This window comes from Diabrotica virgifera, chromosome 7 (genome assembly GCF_917563875.1).
Source record: "Diabrotica virgifera virgifera chromosome 7, PGI_DIABVI_V3a".
Taxonomy (NCBI): Eukaryota; Metazoa; Arthropoda; class Insecta; order Coleoptera; family Chrysomelidae; genus Diabrotica; species Diabrotica virgifera.
Genome location: NC_065449.1, coordinates 236,948,471 through 236,971,378, shown reverse-complemented (window position 1 = coordinate 236,971,378; position 22,908 = coordinate 236,948,471). Strand labels below are relative to the sequence as shown.

General features: G+C 32.0%; 1 protein-coding gene across 2 annotated transcripts in view; it reads right to left on the bottom strand.

The window, feature by feature from the left end:
* LOC126888249 (uncharacterized) overlaps positions 1-22,908 on the bottom strand; it is a 48,573-nt gene that overhangs the window by 5,588 nt on the left and 20,077 nt on the right. The window contains exons 3-5 of one of the 2 annotated variants that reach the window (XM_050656343.1): positions 22,576-22,635; positions 7,422-7,553; positions 5,598-6,554 (exon numbers count right to left, since the gene is read on the bottom strand). In XM_050656343.1, the coding sequence (XP_050512300.1) occupies positions 5,598-6,554; positions 7,422-7,553; positions 22,576-22,635 (1,149 nt within the window). The remainder of the gene's footprint in view (positions 1-5,597; positions 6,555-7,421; positions 7,554-22,575; positions 22,636-22,908) is intronic. The other variant, XM_050656344.1, reaches the window with a different exon arrangement.

Sequence of the window (22,908 nt, the reverse complement as noted above, 5' to 3'; positions counted from 1 at the left end):
AATTGGTAATAGTAGCATTAATATCAGGCTTAGATGCCGTTTTCTGCATCGCTACGTATGGTACGTTAATGAACAAGTTAGAAGCATTTGAACTCTGGATTTACAGAATAATCTTGAAAATACCATGGACAACCCACACCACCAACGAAAGTGTCCTGAGGAGAATAGGTACAGATAAGGAGCTGTTAAAGTTCATCGAAGTTAAGAAGAGCTACCTAGGAGACATAATGGGAATCGAAATCTGAGCATCGAAACTCAGCTCATGGAGGCACCCTAATTCTTTCTGCAAACAATGATTTTTCTCTGATAACAAAATATTACTTTTTGTTGAATGAAGCCTTCTTTGAATTTTCCTTAGTTTTTAATAAAAATCTTAATCTTTACATTATTTGCATCTATAGATCACCTGACTCTTCCGTGGAACTATTTTTTCAGAACCTGCTAAATTTGTTAGATGACTTGCCTCACAAAAGCAGAAAAATTCTATGCGGAGACTTCAACATAAATTATGCTGCTGCTTGTGCTACCCAAATGTTCTTGGTCAACATATTTGAATCATATGGTCCCTCAATGCACGTTAATTCTCCTACAAGGATTACAAAAACTACATCTACCATAATTGATTATATTGTCTCCGATTTCTCACCCCTTGATGTTTGCTCTACAGTTATTAATGCGGAACTATCGGATCATGAAGCAGTATATACGAAATTTAACATCTTCAGCAAACCCTCCTCGAAAACCCGACGTTGAGGTAGGATTTTTTCCGCTCGGAATTTTCATAAATTTCAAAATTTATGTTTAACTTCTGACTGGCATTTTCCTTCTACGGACGTGGACTATAATTTCAGTGATTTTTTGGAGAAGCTTGTCTGTATTTTGTCTTTTGGAGAAGCCAAAACGTCGCAAACCCTGGACTACCAAAGGTAGTCTTGCATATCAGCAAAAAATATGCGTTCACTACTTTATATCAAGAAATTTACTACCAACGTCTCTGTCACTCAATATATCACCAATTACAGAGTTACATACCTAAAACTCATCAAATCAGCTAAAAAAGCCTACTATCAAAATCGCCTGGGAAGCTCCAAAAGTGTTGCAAAAGAAACTTGGTCCATAATAAACGATCTTCGAAATAAAACCCACGCAGCTAAAACATTTGCCCTTCCAAACCCTGAAAATCTAAACGAATACTTCATTAACGTGAGTAAAAATATAACATCAACTATTCAGTCTCAACAAGATCCCATTTTCTATCTCCCTAATTCAGAAATTGTCTCGAATTCATTCTTTATAAGACCAATCTATAAATCTGAATTGATCCAAACGATCAATAGTATCAAAAGCAAATCATCTTGTAGTACTGATGGACTATCCATAAAAATCTTCTCAAATCTCACAGATAATGTGTTAGAACTCCTCGTGTCACTAATTAATGATTCCTTTGAAAACGGTAAATTTCCAGAGTGCCTAAAGACAGCCATTATTATTCCTCTTCATAAAGGTGGCGAAAAATCTAATGCCTGCAACTATAGACCTATTGCCCTACTACCGGTACTCTCCAAAATTATTGAGAGGCTCATAAAAACCCGACTTATGTCCTTTCTCTTTGATAACAATATTTTATCACAAAATCAGTTCGGCTTCTTAACTAATAAATGTACAACTGACACCATGTTTTCTGTACTTCACGAGGTTTACGAAGCACTAAACAATAATCTTTATACTGCCACTGTTTTCTGTGACTATTCCAAAGCTTTTGATTGTGTAAATCACAACAGTTTGATTAAAAAACTTAATTACTATGGAATTCGAGCTATTTCTTTGAATTGGTTCAAATCTTACTTAGATAATAGGAAACAATTGGTTAGAGCAAATGATACTGACTCTAGTCTCAAAAACATTATATGTGGAGTACCACAAGGTTAAGTATTGGGTCCCCTACTTTTCCTGATCTTTATAAATGACATCACTAATTTAAAAATCGATGGAAAAATTTTTCTTTTTGCTGATGATACCAGTATCACTTGGAGCAACTCAACTATTGCAACTCTTCATGCAACTATAATTTCTGATCTTCTTACGATAAAAACCTGGTCTGACTCTAATTTACTCTCCTTTAACGTGGATAAAACGGTAGCATTATCATATAAAGGTGTTCTTCAACCCCTGCTTGTGAATAGCAGCCAGATCTCTACCGTTGATTCTGTAAAATTTCTTGGTATTCTTTTAGACAGCAACCTCAAATGTCCCTTCATATCGATTTGTTAAGTAAGAAACTCGCCTCGGCCTGCCATGCCATAAGATCTGTTTCGAAGGAACTCAATTTAGCATCTTCTAAAATAACATCATATTTTTCTTTATTCGAGTCTGATCTTCGATATGGTCTTCCTTTTTGCGGGTCTAGTACAGCTGCCCAATTTGATGTTATTTTCAAATTACAAAAAAGAGCAATAAAATATCTGTTTGGCCTCAGAAGAACAACCCATTGCAGAAGTTACTTTAAAGATCACGAAATTTTAACTCTTCCATCTTTGTATATTTTAGAAACTGTTTGCTTAATTCGTAAACACATGCATGTCTTTCCAGCAAGGCCTTATCATGACTACTCCACCAGAAATTCAACTTTTGATGTATATTTACCGATCCCGTCTTCTGAGTTAGTAAAGAAATCTATACTATATTCCGCAAAAAACTATACAACCATCTCCCTTTACAACTCAAATCTGCAACATCCCTTCTCAAGTTCCGCAAAATGACAAAAGCTCATTTATCTAAAAGACCATATTATTCAGTAGAAGAGTTTCTTAATGACTAAGAAATCACAGTAATGTACAAGTAACTAAAGTGTATTTATATATATTTGGGTGTCACATACAGCAGCTTAAACTTAAACTTATTAGTTCCTTTGTTTGTGTTTTATTATATTATGCTGTATGTTCAATTTTGCAATTTATAGTAATTTTGCAATATATTGGTTTTTGTTTTTTTACTTCACTTTTTTAACTTGTTTATAATTTTTTTATTGACGATTTATCTAATTTTATAAAATTGTATTTGTTATTGTTATGTATATCTTTTTCGTGAATCTATGTTAAGCTTTGTCCATAAAATTGTATAATTTTCAGTGACAATAAAGCATATTTCTATTCTATTCTATCTTGCGAAAATGATCATCCAGGGGAAGATTAAAAGAAAACGAGGTCCCGGTAGGCATCAGATCTCATGGTTTAAAAATATCAGGATATGGACCGGCCTGAGGTGAGCACAATACACTAAACTGTAGAGATTATGGTGACATGGCATGTGGTCTGCATGCATGAGAATAGAATCTCCAGAAAATTGCAAAATATGCAAGGAAAAATACCTGTTGGAAGACCATAAAAGGGATGGGAAGACGAAGTAGATGAGGTTGCTCAAACCTGTTAAAAACGCGTTCATGGAAAAGAACAGCAGTAAATCGAAATTATTGGAGAAGCTTGCTGAAAGAGGCCAAGGCCCGGTTTGGGATGTAGTGCCATTGGATGGATGGATGGATGGATGGATTAACCGGTCTTGATTTAACATCTTTATTTAGAGCCACATTGGACAGAGAGATATTTGCCAGTGTAATTGCTAACCTCTACTAAAGGAAACAGCACCACAAGGGGAAGAAAGTAACAGTGGATTGCTTCATTAAATACATAGTGACAATTAATACATTTTTTTACAATACAAAATTGTTTATTTATATTATTTTTTCTACGACCGTTTAATAATATACTCATTATTCGCTATTTTTGAATAGATAATAACACCCATTACTTTACCCGTGAGTAATAATTCATTACTCACGGGCTGAAGTTACTTGCGGGTCATTACTCACGGGTTGAAGTTAGATTCAAGTGGTGCATGGCACTTTTAATATACCTATTAACAAATAAAATTACTTAAACTTGTTTATTTAATAAAATAATCATTATAATTTATATGAACAATTAAATTTGAAAATTGTTTAAAGGATTTTTAACTTTAACAATGGGTTAGTATATTTTTTACGTTTAAATTTCAACATTTGACTTTTAAGATTGACGTTATTAAAAGGTAAACAATAAACAATCGGTATTAATTTCGTAAAATGACTTAAGGATATGAAATTCATATCAATGAATTCTGTTTTACTTACTGTTCATTGTAGAATAGATTTTAATTGAGAGCACATGCTCTATTTCATGTAGTTGCCTTAAAATATGTCTTATTTTTAAAAGCCACCGTCATTCCATGACATAATGACAACTGTTTGATGGTTTTATAAGCTCAACGAGTGTAATTCTAACAGTGTTGCCATAGTTGTATAAAATATATATTCTTATGAAAAAGTAAAATATTTCGTTTTAAATAATGTTAGTAGTTGATAATTATATTTTTCTACTAATCCAAATAAAAAAGGTCGTAGAAAAAGTATAGTATTCTACTTGTATGTAATGGCTATTACTCACTCTGATGAATTACGACACTCGCCAACGGCTCGTGTCGCAAACTTCATCATCGTGAGTAATAGCCATCATGACATGCTCGTTGAATAATATACTATTATCCAATACTTTTTTTTATCAGACCGATTTACAAAAAATCCACATAGTGAAACATGTTTTAAAATGAGAAATGGAAGTATGGAACTGAATGAATAGGGAATTTGAAGACTTCGGAACCTTTATAGGAATATAGATCATAAAAGAAAATTTATATATCAAAAAGACACGGCATATTGTGCGGGGACAAAGAAACGATGTAAAGAACGTCACTTAAAATTAGTGGACATAATAAAGTGACTATATTTTATTAATACAAAAAGTAAATTTAAACAAAATTTAAAGTAAAACTTCTACATCAATTTATTGTTCAAGTGTTATATCAAAATAGGTTTCAAAATTTTCTACATCCAAACGAAGGCCAAGAAATGACCTACCCCAACAAAAATGTATCAACATCTAGAAGAAACGGTAACTAAAGCGGCAAAAGAAGCACTTGGATTAGAACAATAGAAGAATAAATATCTGGACAAACGCATTGAAGACTTGATTAAAAGAGAAGAGATGATTAAAAGAAAAAGGTAAATTTCGTAAGTGGTTGAAGAATAATACTCCAAGAATATGAGAAGAATGTTAGAATGAGAAACAATGAGAGAGATATATAGTAAAGCAGAAGTGTGCCCAATGACAATACAGTCGAATTGAACTTTATGAGAAGATAATGTCTTCAAATTACCCGAAGGAGCAGAATTAGGACCCAGGAAATATGGATCCGGTTGAAAGTAAAAATATAATGGAATAGAATGAAGGCTCAATAAAAAATATGGAAAACTGAATACTACACTGATAAGGTCCTGTTAAAAATATGCCGGTTCATAGGTGGCCAAAAAGATTGATGAAATGTCAACCGCCAGGAAAAAGACAGAAAGGAAAACTAGCTATAAAACGGAAAACCTATACAGGGGATGCAATATTGGACAGATATTAGAGAAGGTGACTAGAAGGATCGAAAACTGTAGGGATAACTGCCTAGGAATAAAAAACAGAAAAAGCAGAAAATAAAAATTGTTGATAGTATTTACTTACCCTGTGGATAATTTGGTAGATTTTCTTGGGAGTTTATATTTCTGTTTCCTACAGTTTCAACTTGACCTGCGACATCGATGTTTTCAACAGGTCCTCTTATATTTTGAGGTGATCCATTATCCTGTGTATTTATGTTTTGTATATTATTAATTTGTGGCAAATTACTGAAACCTCCAAGAGACTTCCCACCTCTATTTTGTGCAATTTTGACATCACCAAAGGTTTCAATACCATCATCTGTAGTTCTACCCGCAGCCTGATAAGTTGATTGGACATTACTCTTAATAACAGAACTTGGTGGCCCTTGAACTTCAATGGGTCTCACAAAGCCTGCGTTACCATTATCAGATATAGCTGAAAGTGTACCAGAATCCTCTTGACTTTTAAAATTGGGACCAAAACTTTGTTGTGGACTGACAAAACTTTGAATTTTTTCTGATGCTGGAGATGGTTTTTCGTTAGATGGCTGAACAATCCTATTGTTGTAACCAGGTGGCAATACCTCTGCGTCAGGAGCTACCTCAGAGAATCTAGAACGTAGATCGGGGGTTCCTGAATTTGCCAATGAAGCTGGACCATTACCAATTATACCATTCGGAATCGAATTTGATAATAAAGGTGGACCACTAGGAACTGGGACACCTGCCTCTGGGGAATTTCTAAATGCAGGATTCTGGAACATGAATTTCTCTCCTGGTTTCGGTGTTGTTATCAGACCACAGCCGGCGCATGCAGGTCTAATTGTACTATGGGTAGTGAACACGTATGGAGCCCTTTGGGTACTTGCTGATGGAGGAGGAGCTTCTTGAATCCTTTCAAATTTTGGAGGAGCAGGTGGTAACGGTTTTGAAGGGGCAGCTGCCGGAGCTGATGGTGCAGGGCTAGGCAAACCTGCTTTCTTTAGATATTTTGATGCTTCTGGAGAGATAGGACCAAGAGCTGGTGAACCATCAAGAGCTACAAAATTACAAATTATTAGTTATTTTATTAATAAAGTAAAAAATATGTATGATTTAGTAAAATATTTGATATGATATTCGAAATCGAAAAAATAGGAAGACTCTATTTGTATTTTTAATGTAGAAAACTGGATATCTCGGCTCACATTTATATATTTATCATAAAGTCTACCGGTGTCTCTTCTTTCGTGATTTGTTTTAGTTTCACATTGTGCTGAGAAAGAAACACGTTTATTGCCACCTTTTTTCTTCCAATGACGCCAAACTATACGGCATTTCTGCCTTTATTTTTTTTACGGCTATATTGTACGTGTTCCACCAGAAATCTGGTATTAGTCTAGGTCAGTATTCTCTTTTAGTTTTGTTTATTTACTTTTTTAAATCTTTCTATAATATTTGTACTTATTATTTGCTATTTGACTTTGACATTTTTGTACCCTCCTCCTTGTTTCTATGCATTTTTTTCTTATGGTGTCTATTTCTTGGTTCCATCAATATGGCAGAGTATTATTATCTTCCTTCCCTTTTAACAAATTCACTTTTCTTCACTACTTGTTTTAATGCTGTTTGCAATTCCCCCTTGTTTCTATATCTTCCTCCGTAATTTTTCTATCTTCGTTAAGCCTCCAACCAGTTTACTCCTCCTTTAATTCTTCCCATTTTTTGGCTATTTTTATATTTATTTCTGTATTTTATATATTGTGGAATAATTATCTGCAATAATTATCTTAGCTATCTGTGTTCCCCCTATATAAATATTTAAAATCGTTCTTTTATTCGATAAAATATTTAAAAAATAATAGCTAAATGTAATACCGTTTTTCGTAATTGCCAAATAATGAACTACCAGTACTAGAATACTTACGAGCACTTATCCTAATATTCCTCATGCTCAAAATTTTAAAATTTCCATTTTCGTCTGTAGCATATACAGTAACATGATACACTCCATCAGCTGTGATGAAACCAAACTCTCCCTGGATAATACCATTTTGATCTGAAAAATGTACATAACTGATCATCACGTTAGATGTAAAAATAAGGTACCTATGCGACCCAAATAAGGCCCGGTTCGAAATATTTATATAGTTCAGTCATTAGGTCGAAAAAAAAAGGGGTTACCTGGAAAGTTTTCCGGGAGTTTTGAAAACGCAAAATCAAACTAGAAAAAATTTCCTATAATTTATGTATTTATAATTTTTTCTGTAAAATCAATAGTATTCGCGTACCAGCGTCAGAAGGTATTATTCATCTATGCCACCACCTGTTTTTCGTACATTTTTCTAAAATATTCTACTATTGCCGCCGATACTAATCCTTTTCAGTTACATGATCTCATTTTGATGATCTCTAGTTTCCGTTGTCGTACTCTTTTGATAGAGTACGACATCATAAACTCGTAGAACTTTTAAAAGAAAGAATGTGAACAGTCGAAATAATATGGAAACATATACTGGAAACATAAAGCAAATGTTAGAATCGAAAATGTCGAAACAGAAACTATAGAAACCTAAGGTGTTAGACAAGGCTGCGTGTTGTCTCCATTGATATTCAATCTGTTCTTCTTCTTCATGTGCCATCTCCTCTAAGAAGGTTGGCAACCATCACGGCAATTCGCACTTTCGATACCGCTGCTCTAAAGAGATCAGCAGAAGTGCAATTAAACCAAGCTCTCAAATTGTTTAACCAGGAGATGCGTCTTCTTCCGCGACTCCTTCTACCCTGTATTCTTCCTTGCATTATCAATTGTAACAAGTTATAACGCTCGCCCCTCATAACATGTCCCAGATATTCAATCTGTACAGCGAAGCTATTTTTAAGGAAGCAATATCAGAAGACTGCTTATCGTAAAATATGTAGTAATTATTTAAAAATAATTAAATAAGACGGGCCTTATTTGGGTCATTGTACTCTATATTGGTAAAGCTTTTATACAGGGTGAGTCATGAAGAACTGTACATACTCCTACCTCGTATAGAGGCTCCTGTGGGGAATAAAAAATGACCATTAAAAAGAGTCTGCTCCCCTTGTTTAATAATATACAGGGCGAGTTTCGCATTTTGACAGAAATTTATATTTTTCATACTTTTTGAACGGTCAGATCGATGTGTCTCTTATTTTGGTCAATCGTTACACTATTACCACCTAATCAACTGATTTATTCAAACCAGAAAAAAATCAGGTCCGGCTTTAAAAAATTAGTTCGTTTGGGCATTAGAAAAAAATTTCACACTGTATAAGCTTTTTAAAAACTCTAATATGAATTTTAAAAATTAGACAAGTAGGCAATTAAAATGGCATATTTATTTATTTCCCCACATGATTACTTAATTTTTTGTAAAGTAAACCATAGATTTAAAAATATTAACTTTTATTACAAAAATTATTTTTTTTTAATATTTGATTTATGTTACCACCCCATCAACTGATTTATTTAAACTAGAAAAAAATCAGGTCAGGCTTTAAAAAATTTGTTCGTTTGGGCCTTAGAAACAATTTCACCCTGTATACGCTTTTTGAAAACTCTAATATGAATTTTACAAATTAAACAAATAGGCAATTAAAATGGCATATTTATTTTTTCCCCACATGATTACTTAATTTTTTATAAAAAAAATCAAATTTGACTATGAATAATAATTAAAAGTTTGGTAAAGTGAACCATAGATTTAAAAAAAAATTATTTTTATTACAAAAATTATTTTTTTTTAATAAATATTTAATTTATGTTACCACCCAATCAACTGATTTATTCAAACTAGAAAAAGATCAGGGCGGATTTAAAAAATTATTCCGTTTTGGTTTAAAAAAAAATTTCACCCTGTATACGCTTTTTGAAAACTCTAACATGGATTTTACAAATTAGAAAAGTAGGCAATTAAAATGGCATATTTATTTTTTTTTGCCCACACGATTACTTAATTTTTTATTAAAAAATCAAATTTGTCAAAATCGGAATTTTAACCTTAAAATGAAAAAAAAAAAGATGATATCACAGTTTAACTCACTACAACGTTCCATTAAAAAAAATTTTTCTGAAATTTTTACAGCACATATCTCTTACCATTGTGAAGACTATGACAATTGTTGTAGACTTTCAGTCTTCTTCTCGTAGAAGTTATGAATTTTTAAAAATAAAAGGTGGAGCTTCGTGAATTGCAAAGTTAAATCGCAAAAATTAAGTGAAAAAATTTAAAATTTATCTATTTGATCACGTCTATGTTAAACTATAGAGTCCAAAGAGAAGTGTTATGGGGAGTTTTAGATCTAGACGTGTTATAGAAAAAAAAAATGGTGAAACTTTTAATTTTAAGAGAAACGTTTAATTTTTTTTATTTTTATGGTAAAATTGCGATTTTGACAAATTTTATTTTTTAATAAAAAATTAAGTGATCGTGTGGAGAAAAAAATAAATATGCCATTTTAATTGCCTATTTTTCTAATTTGTAAAATTCATATTAGAGTTTTCAAAGAGCGTATACAGGGTGAAATTTTTTCTAAGACTCAAACGAACTAATTTTTTAAAGCCGGACCTGATTTTTTTCTAGTTTGAATAAATCAGTTGATTAGGTGGTAATATTGTAACGATTGACCAAAATAAGAGACACATCGATCTGACCGTTCAAAAATTATGACGAATATAAATTTCTCTCAAAATGCTAAACTCGTCCTGTATATTATTAAACAATGGGAGCAGACACTTTTTAATGGTCATTTGTTATTCCCCATAGGGGCCTCTATACGAGGTAGAAGTATGTACATTTCCTCATGACTCACCCTGTATTGTAGTTTTTCTTTACGAAAAAGGTACGTAATATCAATAAAAATATTAATTCAGACAACAAACGCAATACTTAAAATTTGTCCAATTCTTGGTTTTATTGGGACAACAAAACGATGTTCATCAATTCATTATTTTCGTTCGTTGAGCCAATGTATTACGTTTATTGAATGGATGAACATTCATTATGTATACCATAATATCATTTTATTGATATTACGAACTCTGTTCACTGAGTCAACGAACACTATTTATTGATATTACGAACTCTGTTTTCAACGAACACTATTTATTGAGACAGCAACGTCGTTAATTGACCGACGAAGACTATTCGTTGTGTCAATAACAGTGTTATTTCTCCTAACGTATTTCGTTTATTTCTACAATTATTTCGGTTTATTGTTACAATTAATTCCGTTCATTCTTACAATAAATACGGTGTTTCTTACAAGCAATTCTATTCATTCTTACAATCAGTTTCGTTCATTCCTACTGTGAACGTATTTTATATTAATAATTACTGAATGCAATAGCCCAATGTATGATTTTAATTGATTAATAATAATTTTTTAAATCCGCCTTTTTTGTCCTTAACCTAAAGGACCTTACATTGTGTGATTTTTCATATGATTTCTCTTACACAGTGTACTGGAATAAGTTTTACACTCCCCCCACCCCCTTATTAACTTATTTATTTTTAGCACATAAGCAAAACGCTCGGACAGGTCGATTTTTAATATAATCAAAGTATATTATAACATCAATGTTTCGAACTTTACACGATCCCTCTTTAGGTGACAGGCGCGGCGTAACTTTGATTTTTTTAATGGAAAGTACGTCATGTGACAGCTTATTTAAAAGCGTTTGAAATAGTGATTCCAAAAATGTATAACACTTTAATCCTTTTTGAGAGCGCAGGTGCAAAATTTCGATCGAATTCTTTTTAAACGCATTCATTTTTTTTGGAATTCTGAGAAAACTAATAAGTATTTTTGAAAAATTTAAACGCAAAATAAAATATTACATTATTACCGAGGGCAGAAAGTCCCTTAGAATAAACAAAAAGTTTCTGTTGAATGGTATGCCTATTTGAAATTAAAAATCATACTAAATTTTCTCTTTTTCACCCCTGTGACTTATTAAAATAATCATTAAAGAGGTTCTCAGGGACTTCAGACCCTCGATAATACTGTAATATTTTATTTTGCATTTAAATTTTCAAAAATAATAATTAGTTTTCTCAGTATTCGAAAAAAATTAATACATTTAAAAAGAATTCGACCGAAATTTCACGATAATAGCCACACAAAAACTTCCTTCTACTACGGACTACACTTGAAAACAAAGAGAAGCTAGGGGTCTCACGATAAGGAAAAGCCGTTAACTTTCAAATGGTCAAGCAAAACATTTATTGTCTCAACAACTACGATTATTGTCACAATGCACGCATTGATTGTGGGTATTAAATGCAGTAGTAGATTGATTAATGCATTCGTTGTCACAACAATCAATTTACATCTATTCAATAATCATATATTACTCTATATTAACAACATTTGTACATTGTTTTAATGAAATCTGTACGTTGTCACGATAAACTAAGGTAATGGCTTGTCACCTACGAAATCAAGAACGTGAGTTGCTGCCGGAATTAACAGTATTTATTATATATACGAAACTAAGTTATTGGCTGAATAAATTGAGTGTTATTGATTAATGTACTCTAGTTATCCTCACAATAATTATTCAATCATTGTGACAATAATCAAATACATTCGTCAATGTCTAAAAGTTCGTTGAAACAACAAATTAAATTGTTGGGACAACGAAATACTATTCAGTAATCACTGTTAATCAATATTACGAACTAAATTTTTTTGAGTGTAATTTCCTCAAGCTTTGCATTAAAGTATAAAATGTTTTCAAATAATCCATAAATTTCTAAAACACGGTTTTCTTTGAGCGCTAAAATAAAGTTTCATTCTTTCTCGATTAATTATTCTTATATTGTCCGAAGCATTGTCGACGAAGTTTTGAAAAGCATTGTTACAGGGCGGCGTAATACCACAAAACCTTTTTATCAAACAATATCTCGTATAAAAATCAATATTAACTCTATAAGCTGCGATGAAAGCCCTTCATAAAAGGTTTATAAAAGCTTTGTTCGAATGGTAATGTCCGTGAAGCGTGCCCAAGTTTTTCAGAGACGGTATGGATCAATTTTTCTAATAAAGGCTTTATGAATTTCCAATTAATTATTTAGATTCATATCCTGAGACAATAAAAATTAATTTTTTTCACTTCAATTAACGTGTCTCATCAACAAAGGCCATTGACATGGTTATAAAATTAAGTATTACAGTGTATTTAAAAAGAACTGCAAAATGATAAGAACAATATCTATATTGCGCAGTGTAACTGACAGTCTTTGGAAAACATTTTCACATTATTAAAGTTGCTATCGGCTATCGTCACTACGAGTGATTATTAAAGTTGGCCAGCGTTCTAGTTAACTTGGATAGAACCTGTTGATACAAGTGTATTTGGACGAATAGGTGACACGATCAAAGCAGCTTCCAAGTGCTGCGCGCGTAGCGCCCAAGCAGATTTTGACCAAGTACATTTGGATCGTGTCAACTCGCCTTTAGGTCTTCATCCAAAAGACCTAAAAGCCAAGTGGTTGTTAAGTGTTTTGTGTATTCTTCGAGTGGTGGTATATAGCGGGCACACAACTCTAGTATGAGTTTGATGGTGACACGAGTATTGCAGATATGGCACCAAGGAGGATTGCTTTGACTTATTAGGTAATCATAGGTAGACGGCAATGTTCAATTATTAATCTATTTATAACAACTTGTGCTGGTATTTTGAAGGTATGGATTCTGTGTCGAATATCATGAAGTTTTGAGCTTATTCTATTCCAGAGGTTTCACCAAGCTCACAAGCATATTTTTTGCTTAATTGCATATTGTAAATCTAAACCAAGTTGAATACTTTCTATTGAGATATCAAAACATGATGCCTTTTCAGCCGCTTGATCTGCATTTTCATATGCTTTTGCTTTTCTGTTATATTTACATACGATGAGGTCCAGAAGATAATATGCTACGTCGACGACGCCATAATAGCAACCGAAAATGAAGATGACCTATAAAGATTAATTAAAGTATTTGAAGACACGCCGCTCATATACAACATGGTGATCTCAACAGAAAAAACTAAATCGACAGTGATATCAGCGGAACTGAGACGATGTAAACTGGCCGTAAATAACAAAATAATAGGTCGTAAAAAATAAAATAAAGTAATGGAAACGGAATACTTGGGAATAAAACGGACAAGCTACGGAAAAGTGGAAGAAGAAGTACAAAAACAAGCGAACATGGCAAACAGAGCAGCAGTATGTCTCAACAACACAATCTGGAGAAAAAAATACCTCACAACGGAAATGAAAGCAGATACGGCGAAAACACAAGGACTGCTGGAAACAACAGAAATGAATGTCATACGAAACATAACAAACCATACTCTAAAAGACAAATAAAGTAGTGAGGAAATACGAGCGGGATGTGGTATAGAAGAAATAAACATGTGGACCAAAAAAAATATGATTAAATCAACACATAGAAAGAATGACAGAAATTAGAATAGTACGAATAGCAAGAGACAAATCGTGAAATGAAAAAATATTGTGGCTACACGCTTCAATTACTATTTTTTAAATTACTATTACTATTTTAATTTTAATTTTTAATAACTTTTTCAAATTGAAATAAGACGTCCCATTTAAAATTCACATTTAATATATAAACCATATGCATAGAAGGGCTTGTTAAGTTTTAAGAAACGAAATATATACCTATTCAGGTAAAATGTCTTTTCAGCTTTTAAAACACCAGATCTAATAAATTATCGCCTGTCTGGCCGTATAGTAAAACAACGTAATGACAAATTAATGTTTGTAGTCTAGTTGAGTCCGTTCAGTCACGACCCAGCGGGCGTCGGAATAGATCGACAAAACACGGAATTAAATATTATATTATTGGCAGTTTGTTGTTTTTACATTTATTTGTTTTCGTGGACAATAAGGTTATCACAAACGCATCCAACTACACCACGGAACAAGATCATTGGGACGACCGAGGTAAAGATGGTCAGACAACGTCAGTTGAGACTAAAAATCGAAGTAAAACAGGCATTGAGCCCATTTTTCAAGTAGGAAGAAGAAGAAGAAGAAGAAGAAGAAGAAGAAGAAGAAGAAGAAGAAGAAGAAGAAGAAGAAGAATAAGAAGATGGAGTCCCAATAATGTTCACCAACACGTTTTATCTGTTAATTGGTGGCAGGATACTTGTCATGATAAGTTTTTAAGAAGTCTAACTAAATCTTCATCAACTCAAACAGTGCGTAGCCACGCATAGGTACCTACTAAGGACTAGTACATACGACTTTTTATTTCTCCATATTTCTTTTGTTTCTGTTGCTCCCTAAATAATCTTTAGTGACTAAAAACAAACCTATATCCTCTTATTGGTTTCTCCTAAAAAAATTATTAATTATACACTTAGTTAGATAAATAGACAGAAGACTAGACTTTGCAACTAGAAGTGAAGCTAGACACAATATGACGGACTTATATATCGCATTAGATGGCCTTTGAGAAGTTGAAAAAAGGAAAGGTCCAGAACCAGATGGTTGGATGACGTGGACGACGGCCTGAAAGTCATGAATATAAGACAATGGAGGAGAACGACATAAGAGAAATCTGAATGAAAGGAAATAGACAGACAGACAAAGACCCATTTAACGTTATGATGCCAAAATACGAAGGAGAATATTAGATGGCCATTGTTAACATATTCTGTCAAAAGATTGACTTATCACAGACAAAAATGGACAAGATCACTCTCGAATAGATAATTTCATGACCAGAAAAGAAGATATCCGTGAATATAAAAACTGTAAGGGAATACTTAGTCAGATACAAATTGTTTGTACTGAACATCGTTGTAAAGAGCCAAACGAAATCAAAATTTTGAAGTAGATTAAAAAATCAAGTGCTAGATGTTAAAAGCTGAGAAAAAAGATATATTTAGAGCAAAAATAGTAGAAAAAATTAGTTGCAGCATAAAATTAATCTTCTTCATCAAGTGCCATCTCCGCGATGGAGTTCGGCAATCATCATACCTATTCGTACTTTAAGGACGGCTACCCTGAAAAGTGCATTTTACGTACATCAGTACCATTCTCTGTGCTTCTATGCTTCTTTTTCCCTGGATCATTCTCTGCATAATCATTTGAAGCTAGTTTTGTCTCTTTCCAAGTGTAATATGTCCAAGATATTCCAACAATATTTCTTTAAAAGAATATAAAAGATTTGCAATATGTGTAGTTAATTTTTTTAAATGTGTAAATTTTGAAATTTTTTTGTCTATATTAAATTTATTGATTTAACTATTTGACGGTCATTCCTTATATGTATAATATTACTATGTAATTTAATTGCAAAACGACAGAGAGTAATTAATTTTAGCATGATCCGCCCCTGCATTTTTCTGCTTCCCCATTGTTCAAGAGCTCTGCCCGTTCCCCTGCCGCCGCCGCTATCGTTGTTATTTGGAGTAGGTGGCATCGAAGGTTCTACGAATAACAATCATTTGAATTATTTGCTTCCTAATAAATATCTTTTTGTTGTTTATAATTTGCAATATGTTTAACTATTTACTTGGGAAATAAGCCACAATTAAATTGAAAAAATAATTTTATTAACGTTTCGAAGCCCAAATCGGGTTTCCTTGTCAAAATACAAAATTAAGAGCACACAGTAGCGATCAACATGTAGCAACAAACACGTTCGAAGATTGCGGCTGTAATTTTGAATATTTTGTCGAGATTACACATATTCGTAATATAATAAAGAATGGCGGTACAGAGCCCAATTTCAGAAATATATCGGTACCTATGTGGAAATTACTCTATAACTAAATAAAATATTGCAAAAAGGAGCCTGTACCGCTACTAAGAAAGACAAAAAATAAACTTTCTTCAAATAAACTTTTTTTATCCCGTGCCTAGATTTTGTGTCACATTGGAACTACTAAAAATCAATTTTTTTATAACAAGAAATCAAACGTCACTGACTTGGTAACATTTCGCGCCTATGCGTATAAAAATTATTGTTTTTGATAGTATAGACGTCACTGTCAGTGTCGAGTTACCGACGCACTGTTGCCTCACTTTTGAAAATTCGCAGAACTTTCGCAATCTTGGACCGCGTTTGTTGCTACCGCTACCTGTTGATCGCTACTATTTTCTCTTAAACAAAAATGTTGTTGCTAAGTAAAAAAAAATTCTTCTAATAATTTATTTAATCTGACTCATTTATATTGGCAATTCAGACGTATATTATATATTTTAAAGTAGAAGACTTTAAAATGATATCGCCAATATTTATTTATGAGTTGCGTTCCTGGAGAATTATTTACTATGGAATTTATAACGCGAGAATTTTACTGTCATCGTTGCATTTGGTTGTCTTTTTAAAAACAGATCACATGCTATGATTTTTCTGTGACGGATATTCTTGAGTTGGGATGGATTTCATGTAATCGAATTAACTATCTTTTAGTAACGTCGTCCTAGGAACGCAACTCATAAATATTGGCGATATCATTTTAAAGTCTTCTACTTTAAAATGTATAATATATACGTCTGAATTGCCAATATAAATGAGTCAGATTAAATAAATTATTAGAAGAATTTTTTTTCTTAGCAACAACATTTTTGTTTAATTTTGTATTTTGACAACGAAACCCGATTTGGGCTTCGAAACGTTAATAAAATTATTTTTTCAATTTAATTGTGGCTTATTTCCCATCTAAATAGTTAATCATAAAAATGCCACAAGGAAATAGCTTCAGAACAACATTGCAATAGGTTTTATGATTATGGAATGTGATTTTTAATATTTTCGAAAATTTTATTCAAACGGAAATTAATCTTTGATTATTATTTCTTTTCTGATGATGTGAAAGAAGACCTAAACATTCTAGAGGTAAGAAAATGGAGAGAAGTTGCAAGGAATCGACAGGAGTGGCGACTTCTTTGTGAGCAGGCCAAGATCCACAACGAATTGTCGAGCCACTTATGATGACGATTATTTCTTTTTAGTCCAGGGCGCATCTGTTTTGAGATGGACGTTGAGAGGTGACTCAAATTTTTTTGCAGAAATTGCTTGAAAATAATTCAAATAATAATATTTGAGTTATCCTCCCTTTCAAAAAGGTCCGGAACATTGTTTAAATAATCAAAATGTCAAAAAATAAAGGAAAATTCGATTTTTTTCTTCGTTTTTTGATTATAACTTTAAAAGTATTTATTTCCGAGAAAAGTTGTACTGACATAGAAGTTGCGTAAATAAATTTCCTATAATATATAATTGGTTGAAAATTTAGAAAATAGTCACCCTAGTTGCAAAATAGCAATAATTGCGAAAAAACCATGCAAAAACAAGTATTGGCATTTTACGGTTTTCAACCGTTTATGCTACACTTAGGACCTTCATATTTCACCCAGAAAAACTTTATGATACAGTAAAATAATACCGTAAATTTCATTAAGATCGGTATAATAGATTTTGCAAAATAAATTTTGCAATCCAGCTTTCGCAAAAAAAATCATTTTTTAAAAATGTTACAGGACTGAAAATAAAGCAGATAGCAAGTTGAAATTTTTTTTGCTTGTAGAAGTGTACTGTACCTTTCATTTACAATTTGCAAAATTAAAATCTATTAATTACCACGGCGTCAGGAAATTTTTTAAGTAAACATTAATTTTTGGTGCTACACGCAGGACAGCGGTATTTTTTTAAACCTTTATCTAATATATTATTTTCTTACTCTATATTTTGTTGTATTTTAATATTTTAATTCCACAAAAATCAAACTAATTTTATTATTGTTTGTGAAATACTGTTTAAACAATTGCATATGTTTAAAAATAATAAACTTTTATTCTCTAAGGTAAAATATATGAACAAAGAAAGTTTTTGCTAATAAAAGTGTTATTTCAAAGGATAGAGCATGTGTTTTTATTTTGCAATAAACAAATTTATTTATTTATATCGAAATGTAATAAAAATTAAAATGTATCAATCATTATCAAAGGTCATTGGAATGCCCAATCAGAGCAAACTATCCGCTGTCCTGCGCGTAGCACCAATAATTAATGTTTATTTGAAAAAAATCCTGACGCAGTGGTGTTAATCGATTTTAATTTTGCAAAATTGCAAATGAAAGGTACAGTACACTTCTATACGCAAAAAAATTCAACTTGCTATCTGCTTTATTTTCAGTCCTGTAACATTTTGAAAAAATTAATTTTTTTGCAAAAGCTGGATTGCAAAATCAATTTTGCAAAATCTATTGAACCGATCTTAATGAAATTTACAGTATTGTTTTACTGTATCATAAAGTTTTTCTGGGTGAAATATGAAGGTTATAAGTATAATATAAATGGTTGAAAAACGTAAAATGCGATTGCTTGTTTTTGTATGGTTTTTTCGCAATTATTGCTATTTTGCAACAAGGGTGACTATTTTTTAAATTTTTAACCAATTATATGTTATGGGAAATTTAATTACGCAACTTTTATGTCAGTACAACTTTTCTCGGAAATGAATACTTTTAAAGTTATAATGAAAAACGAAGAAAAATATCGAATTTTTCCTTAATTTTTTGACATTTTGATTATTTAAACAATGTTCCGGACCTTTTTGAGAGGGAGGATAACTCAAATATTATTATTTGATTTATTTTCAAGCAATTTCTGCAAAAAAATTTGAGTCACCTCTCAACGTCCAAATGTACTAATATTTTTACAGATGCGCCCTGGTCTATTTCGTTTCAGATGATGATACAAAAGAAAAACCAACGAGAATTCTGATCAATTCAAATTCAAAGCTTAATAACGTCACGGGTAGACCAACAAAAATTTAAAGATATTTTAACAAGAAGAGGAGTACGACAAGGATCAAGGATGCGTAATGCCCCGTCCGCATTTACAGATGCTAGCGTGTGTAGAGACCAGGGTGTTGAAATCAGTAAGGGTTTGGAAAAACAGTACATTTACAGATGCTAGTGTGTGTTGACACCAGGGTGTTGAAATCAGTTAGAGTTTGAAAAAACGGTACATTTACAAATACTAACAGATTTGGACACCAGAGTGTTGAAACCAACTAGCTTTTTTAGTGGCTATACATGCATAGATGCTAACGTCTATTGACATTGATTTTATACAGTATGGTACAAATGTCTGGAATAAATTCATTATTTTGGAAGCCAGCGACTTTAAGGGAAAATTCTGAAACAGGTCAATTTTTAATTTTAAATTATGACATTTTGACATATATATCAAACTAGTGATGGGAGTGATGACGTAATCGATGGTTTTCTTAAATAAGAATAGGGGTCGCGTGTTAACCCATTTGAACGATTATTCAGTTCTCTATTCAGTAATATTATTATTAACATAATTATTTATATAGGGTGTCCAAGAAAATTTTTTTTGAATTAAATTAATTGGCACAAAAAGAAGAATGTATGTAATTTATTTAATTCAAAATACACTTTACTGTCAGAAAATAAAAGAAAGAAAGTAGAAAGAAAGAAAGTAAATAAACCTGTCTCTTGGCAGTTTGAACATTTTAATTTAAGCAAAAAGCAATTAAATGTTTATTTATGAAATAAACATTTTTTTCTCTTTTCTGACATCAATAGAATGTATTTTGAATTAAATAAATTACATATTATATTATTCTTCCTTTTTTTGGGTAAATTAATTTAATTCAAAATAATTTTTTTAGGATACCCTATATAAATAATTATGTCAATGTTTATATTACTGAATAGAGAATTGAATAACCTTTCAAATGAGCTAGCACACGACCCCTATTCTCATTTAAAAAAATCATCGATTGCGTCATCACTCCCAGATGGATGACCTCACTATTATGATCTATATGTCAAAAAGTCATAATTTAAAATTAAAAATGGACCTGTTTCAGGATTTTTCCTTAAAGTCGGTGGCTTCCGAAATAATGAATTTATCCAGACATTTGCACTGTACTGTATAAAATCAATGTCAATAGCCGTTAGCATCTATGCATATATAACCACTAAAAAAGCTAGCTGGTTTCAACACTCTGGTGTCCAAATCTGTTAGTATTTGTAAATGTACTGTTTTTCCAAACCCTGACTGATTTCAACACCCTGGTGTCAACACACGCTAGCATCTGTAAATATGCATCCCGTCGACTTTTTAATATTTGCTCAGAAGAAATGTTTAAAGAGGCACTGCCGGCACTGGAAGACATCAATGAAGGCATATCAATTAACGGAGCATTAGTGAATAATCTCAGATATGCTCACGATACAATAGTCCTTGTGAACAGCAGAGAAGCTGTAAATTTTGGTTGATCGCACTACGCAGTACTGCGAGACGTATGGAATGGCCCTGAACACAAAAAAGCAAAAATCATTAATTTATTGTTTTCTTCATTCCTACCCACTTTTGTGGTAGTTAATAATAATTCTTGGAAGTGTTGCCGCCATCTTTCAATCATTTCTTCTTCTTCTTCTGTGATTATTTTTACTTCTTTGCTTTTATTTCTTATATCATTACTAGGTTTGTCTGTTCTTAGGGGCTTTAATGTTCTGTAAAAAAGTTTTTGATTTTCTTTGCTATTTTGTCCGAATTGCTGCCAACTCTTTTCCTTTTCTGTTTCTATCATATCTCTTACTGTGTTTCTTGCCTCTTTGTATTTATTGTAGTTGTTTGCTGTTTTGTTTCGTAAATAATTCTTCCAAAGTTTTTTTCTTCATTTTCACTTGTTGTTTTATTTCGGCATTCCACCGGTTTGATTGTTTAAACTTGTTATCCTTTTTACAATGCCACATACTTTTTTCGCCGCTTCCAGTAATATATAGTTTTAAATGCTTGCCATTTTTGTCCTAGATTGTCACTAACATTTGCATTTTCCAGAAATGCTTTTTTTAAATCAACCATTTCTTTGTATTTTAGCAAGGGCAATCTCTTTGTTTCTGGTCTTGTAAGGTACTGAGATATTGGTATTCAATTTTTCTTTTGTTTTCTGTTGTATTTTTCTGCAGTTTTTTGTTTTTATTCTTTATTCTAGCTCCAACAATGTTTATGTTCATTGTAATACCATATTTTAAAAAACCTCATAGATAAGTACGTTGATATCAGATTGATAAGATAATGCATTAGATTGTTTCTAATGCATTTTTTCTAAAATTTATTTTTGTTATGTACTTAAAATTTATTCAATTATTTTTATTTTTTTGTTACTTTTCCAGCTCAAATAACATGCATGATACCTATTGCCCCACTAGCTTAGCGATATTACGAAAATCATTCTCGTTGGAACTTTACCACGCTGAGCAGATGGGACGTGAATTATAAATTGTGAAATTCCCTCATCTTCTTTAGTCTCAACAGCCGTTATGGCTTGCAAATTTTAGAAGCCTAAGAGGTGTAACCAGAGAAGGTTTCCATTGTTGTCAATATGGTGGGATGTAGAGTAATATTTTTAATATTAATTTATGTGCTACTAGATTAAAAATTTAGTCTTTTATTATATCGTTTATTGCTATTATAAATATAGTAGACTGTGATTCCGGTTTTTTATTTTCTAATTAAGAACTTGCTTAAATATTCCTGGTTTTTTAAAAACCCAATATATCCCAGTTTTTTTTTATAAATTTACTAAAATAGGAATGTTGTTTCCTTTTTGCGCCATCTAGAGAAATGCATCCATTGTTAGAACATCTTCACGTAACGGTTCGTGTAACCAAGTTCGCCAACCTTTGAATATTAAACACTAGATGGCAGCATTACTGGAGTAGTGGCGTATTTATAAGAAAATTTAAATTTTGCTTTATTTTTCATAAACTGAATTAAAAATTTTATGGAGATAGCTATTAAAAATTATTTTATTACGAACTAAATAATGTTTGGGTTTCTGAAAATAAAAATTTTCCTGCTTAGCAATATTTTATATTTGCTTATCTACTTCATTTATTTGAGCGCACAATTTGATCACTATCCTCTATCCTTTTCAACTAAAGCTTTTCTGGATGTTTGTTACCTATGTCAGATTAACACGTCATAAATTTAAAATTAATCTAACAAACAAATATTATAATTTTAGATAAAACTCACCTTTTTTCTCATGTCTATGCTGCTGTCCATCAATAGTGAATCCAAACTCATAAGGCCTACCTTCATCAAGGGCGCCCATATAAAAATTTTTAGGGGGGGGCCAAACGTGAAGATGTTGCACATTACATTTTGTATATTTCGGATGACAATATATACAGTAGACTCTCTCTATAACGAACACGGATATAACGAGGTTTCGCTTATAACGAGGTACATTAGGTGTCCCATGAAATCCCTATTGAACTATAACGCTCTATAACGAGGCATATTTGGTTATAACGAGGAAAATTTAAATCGAAGAATACTTGTCTTTACCTGTTTTTAGCGTTGTAA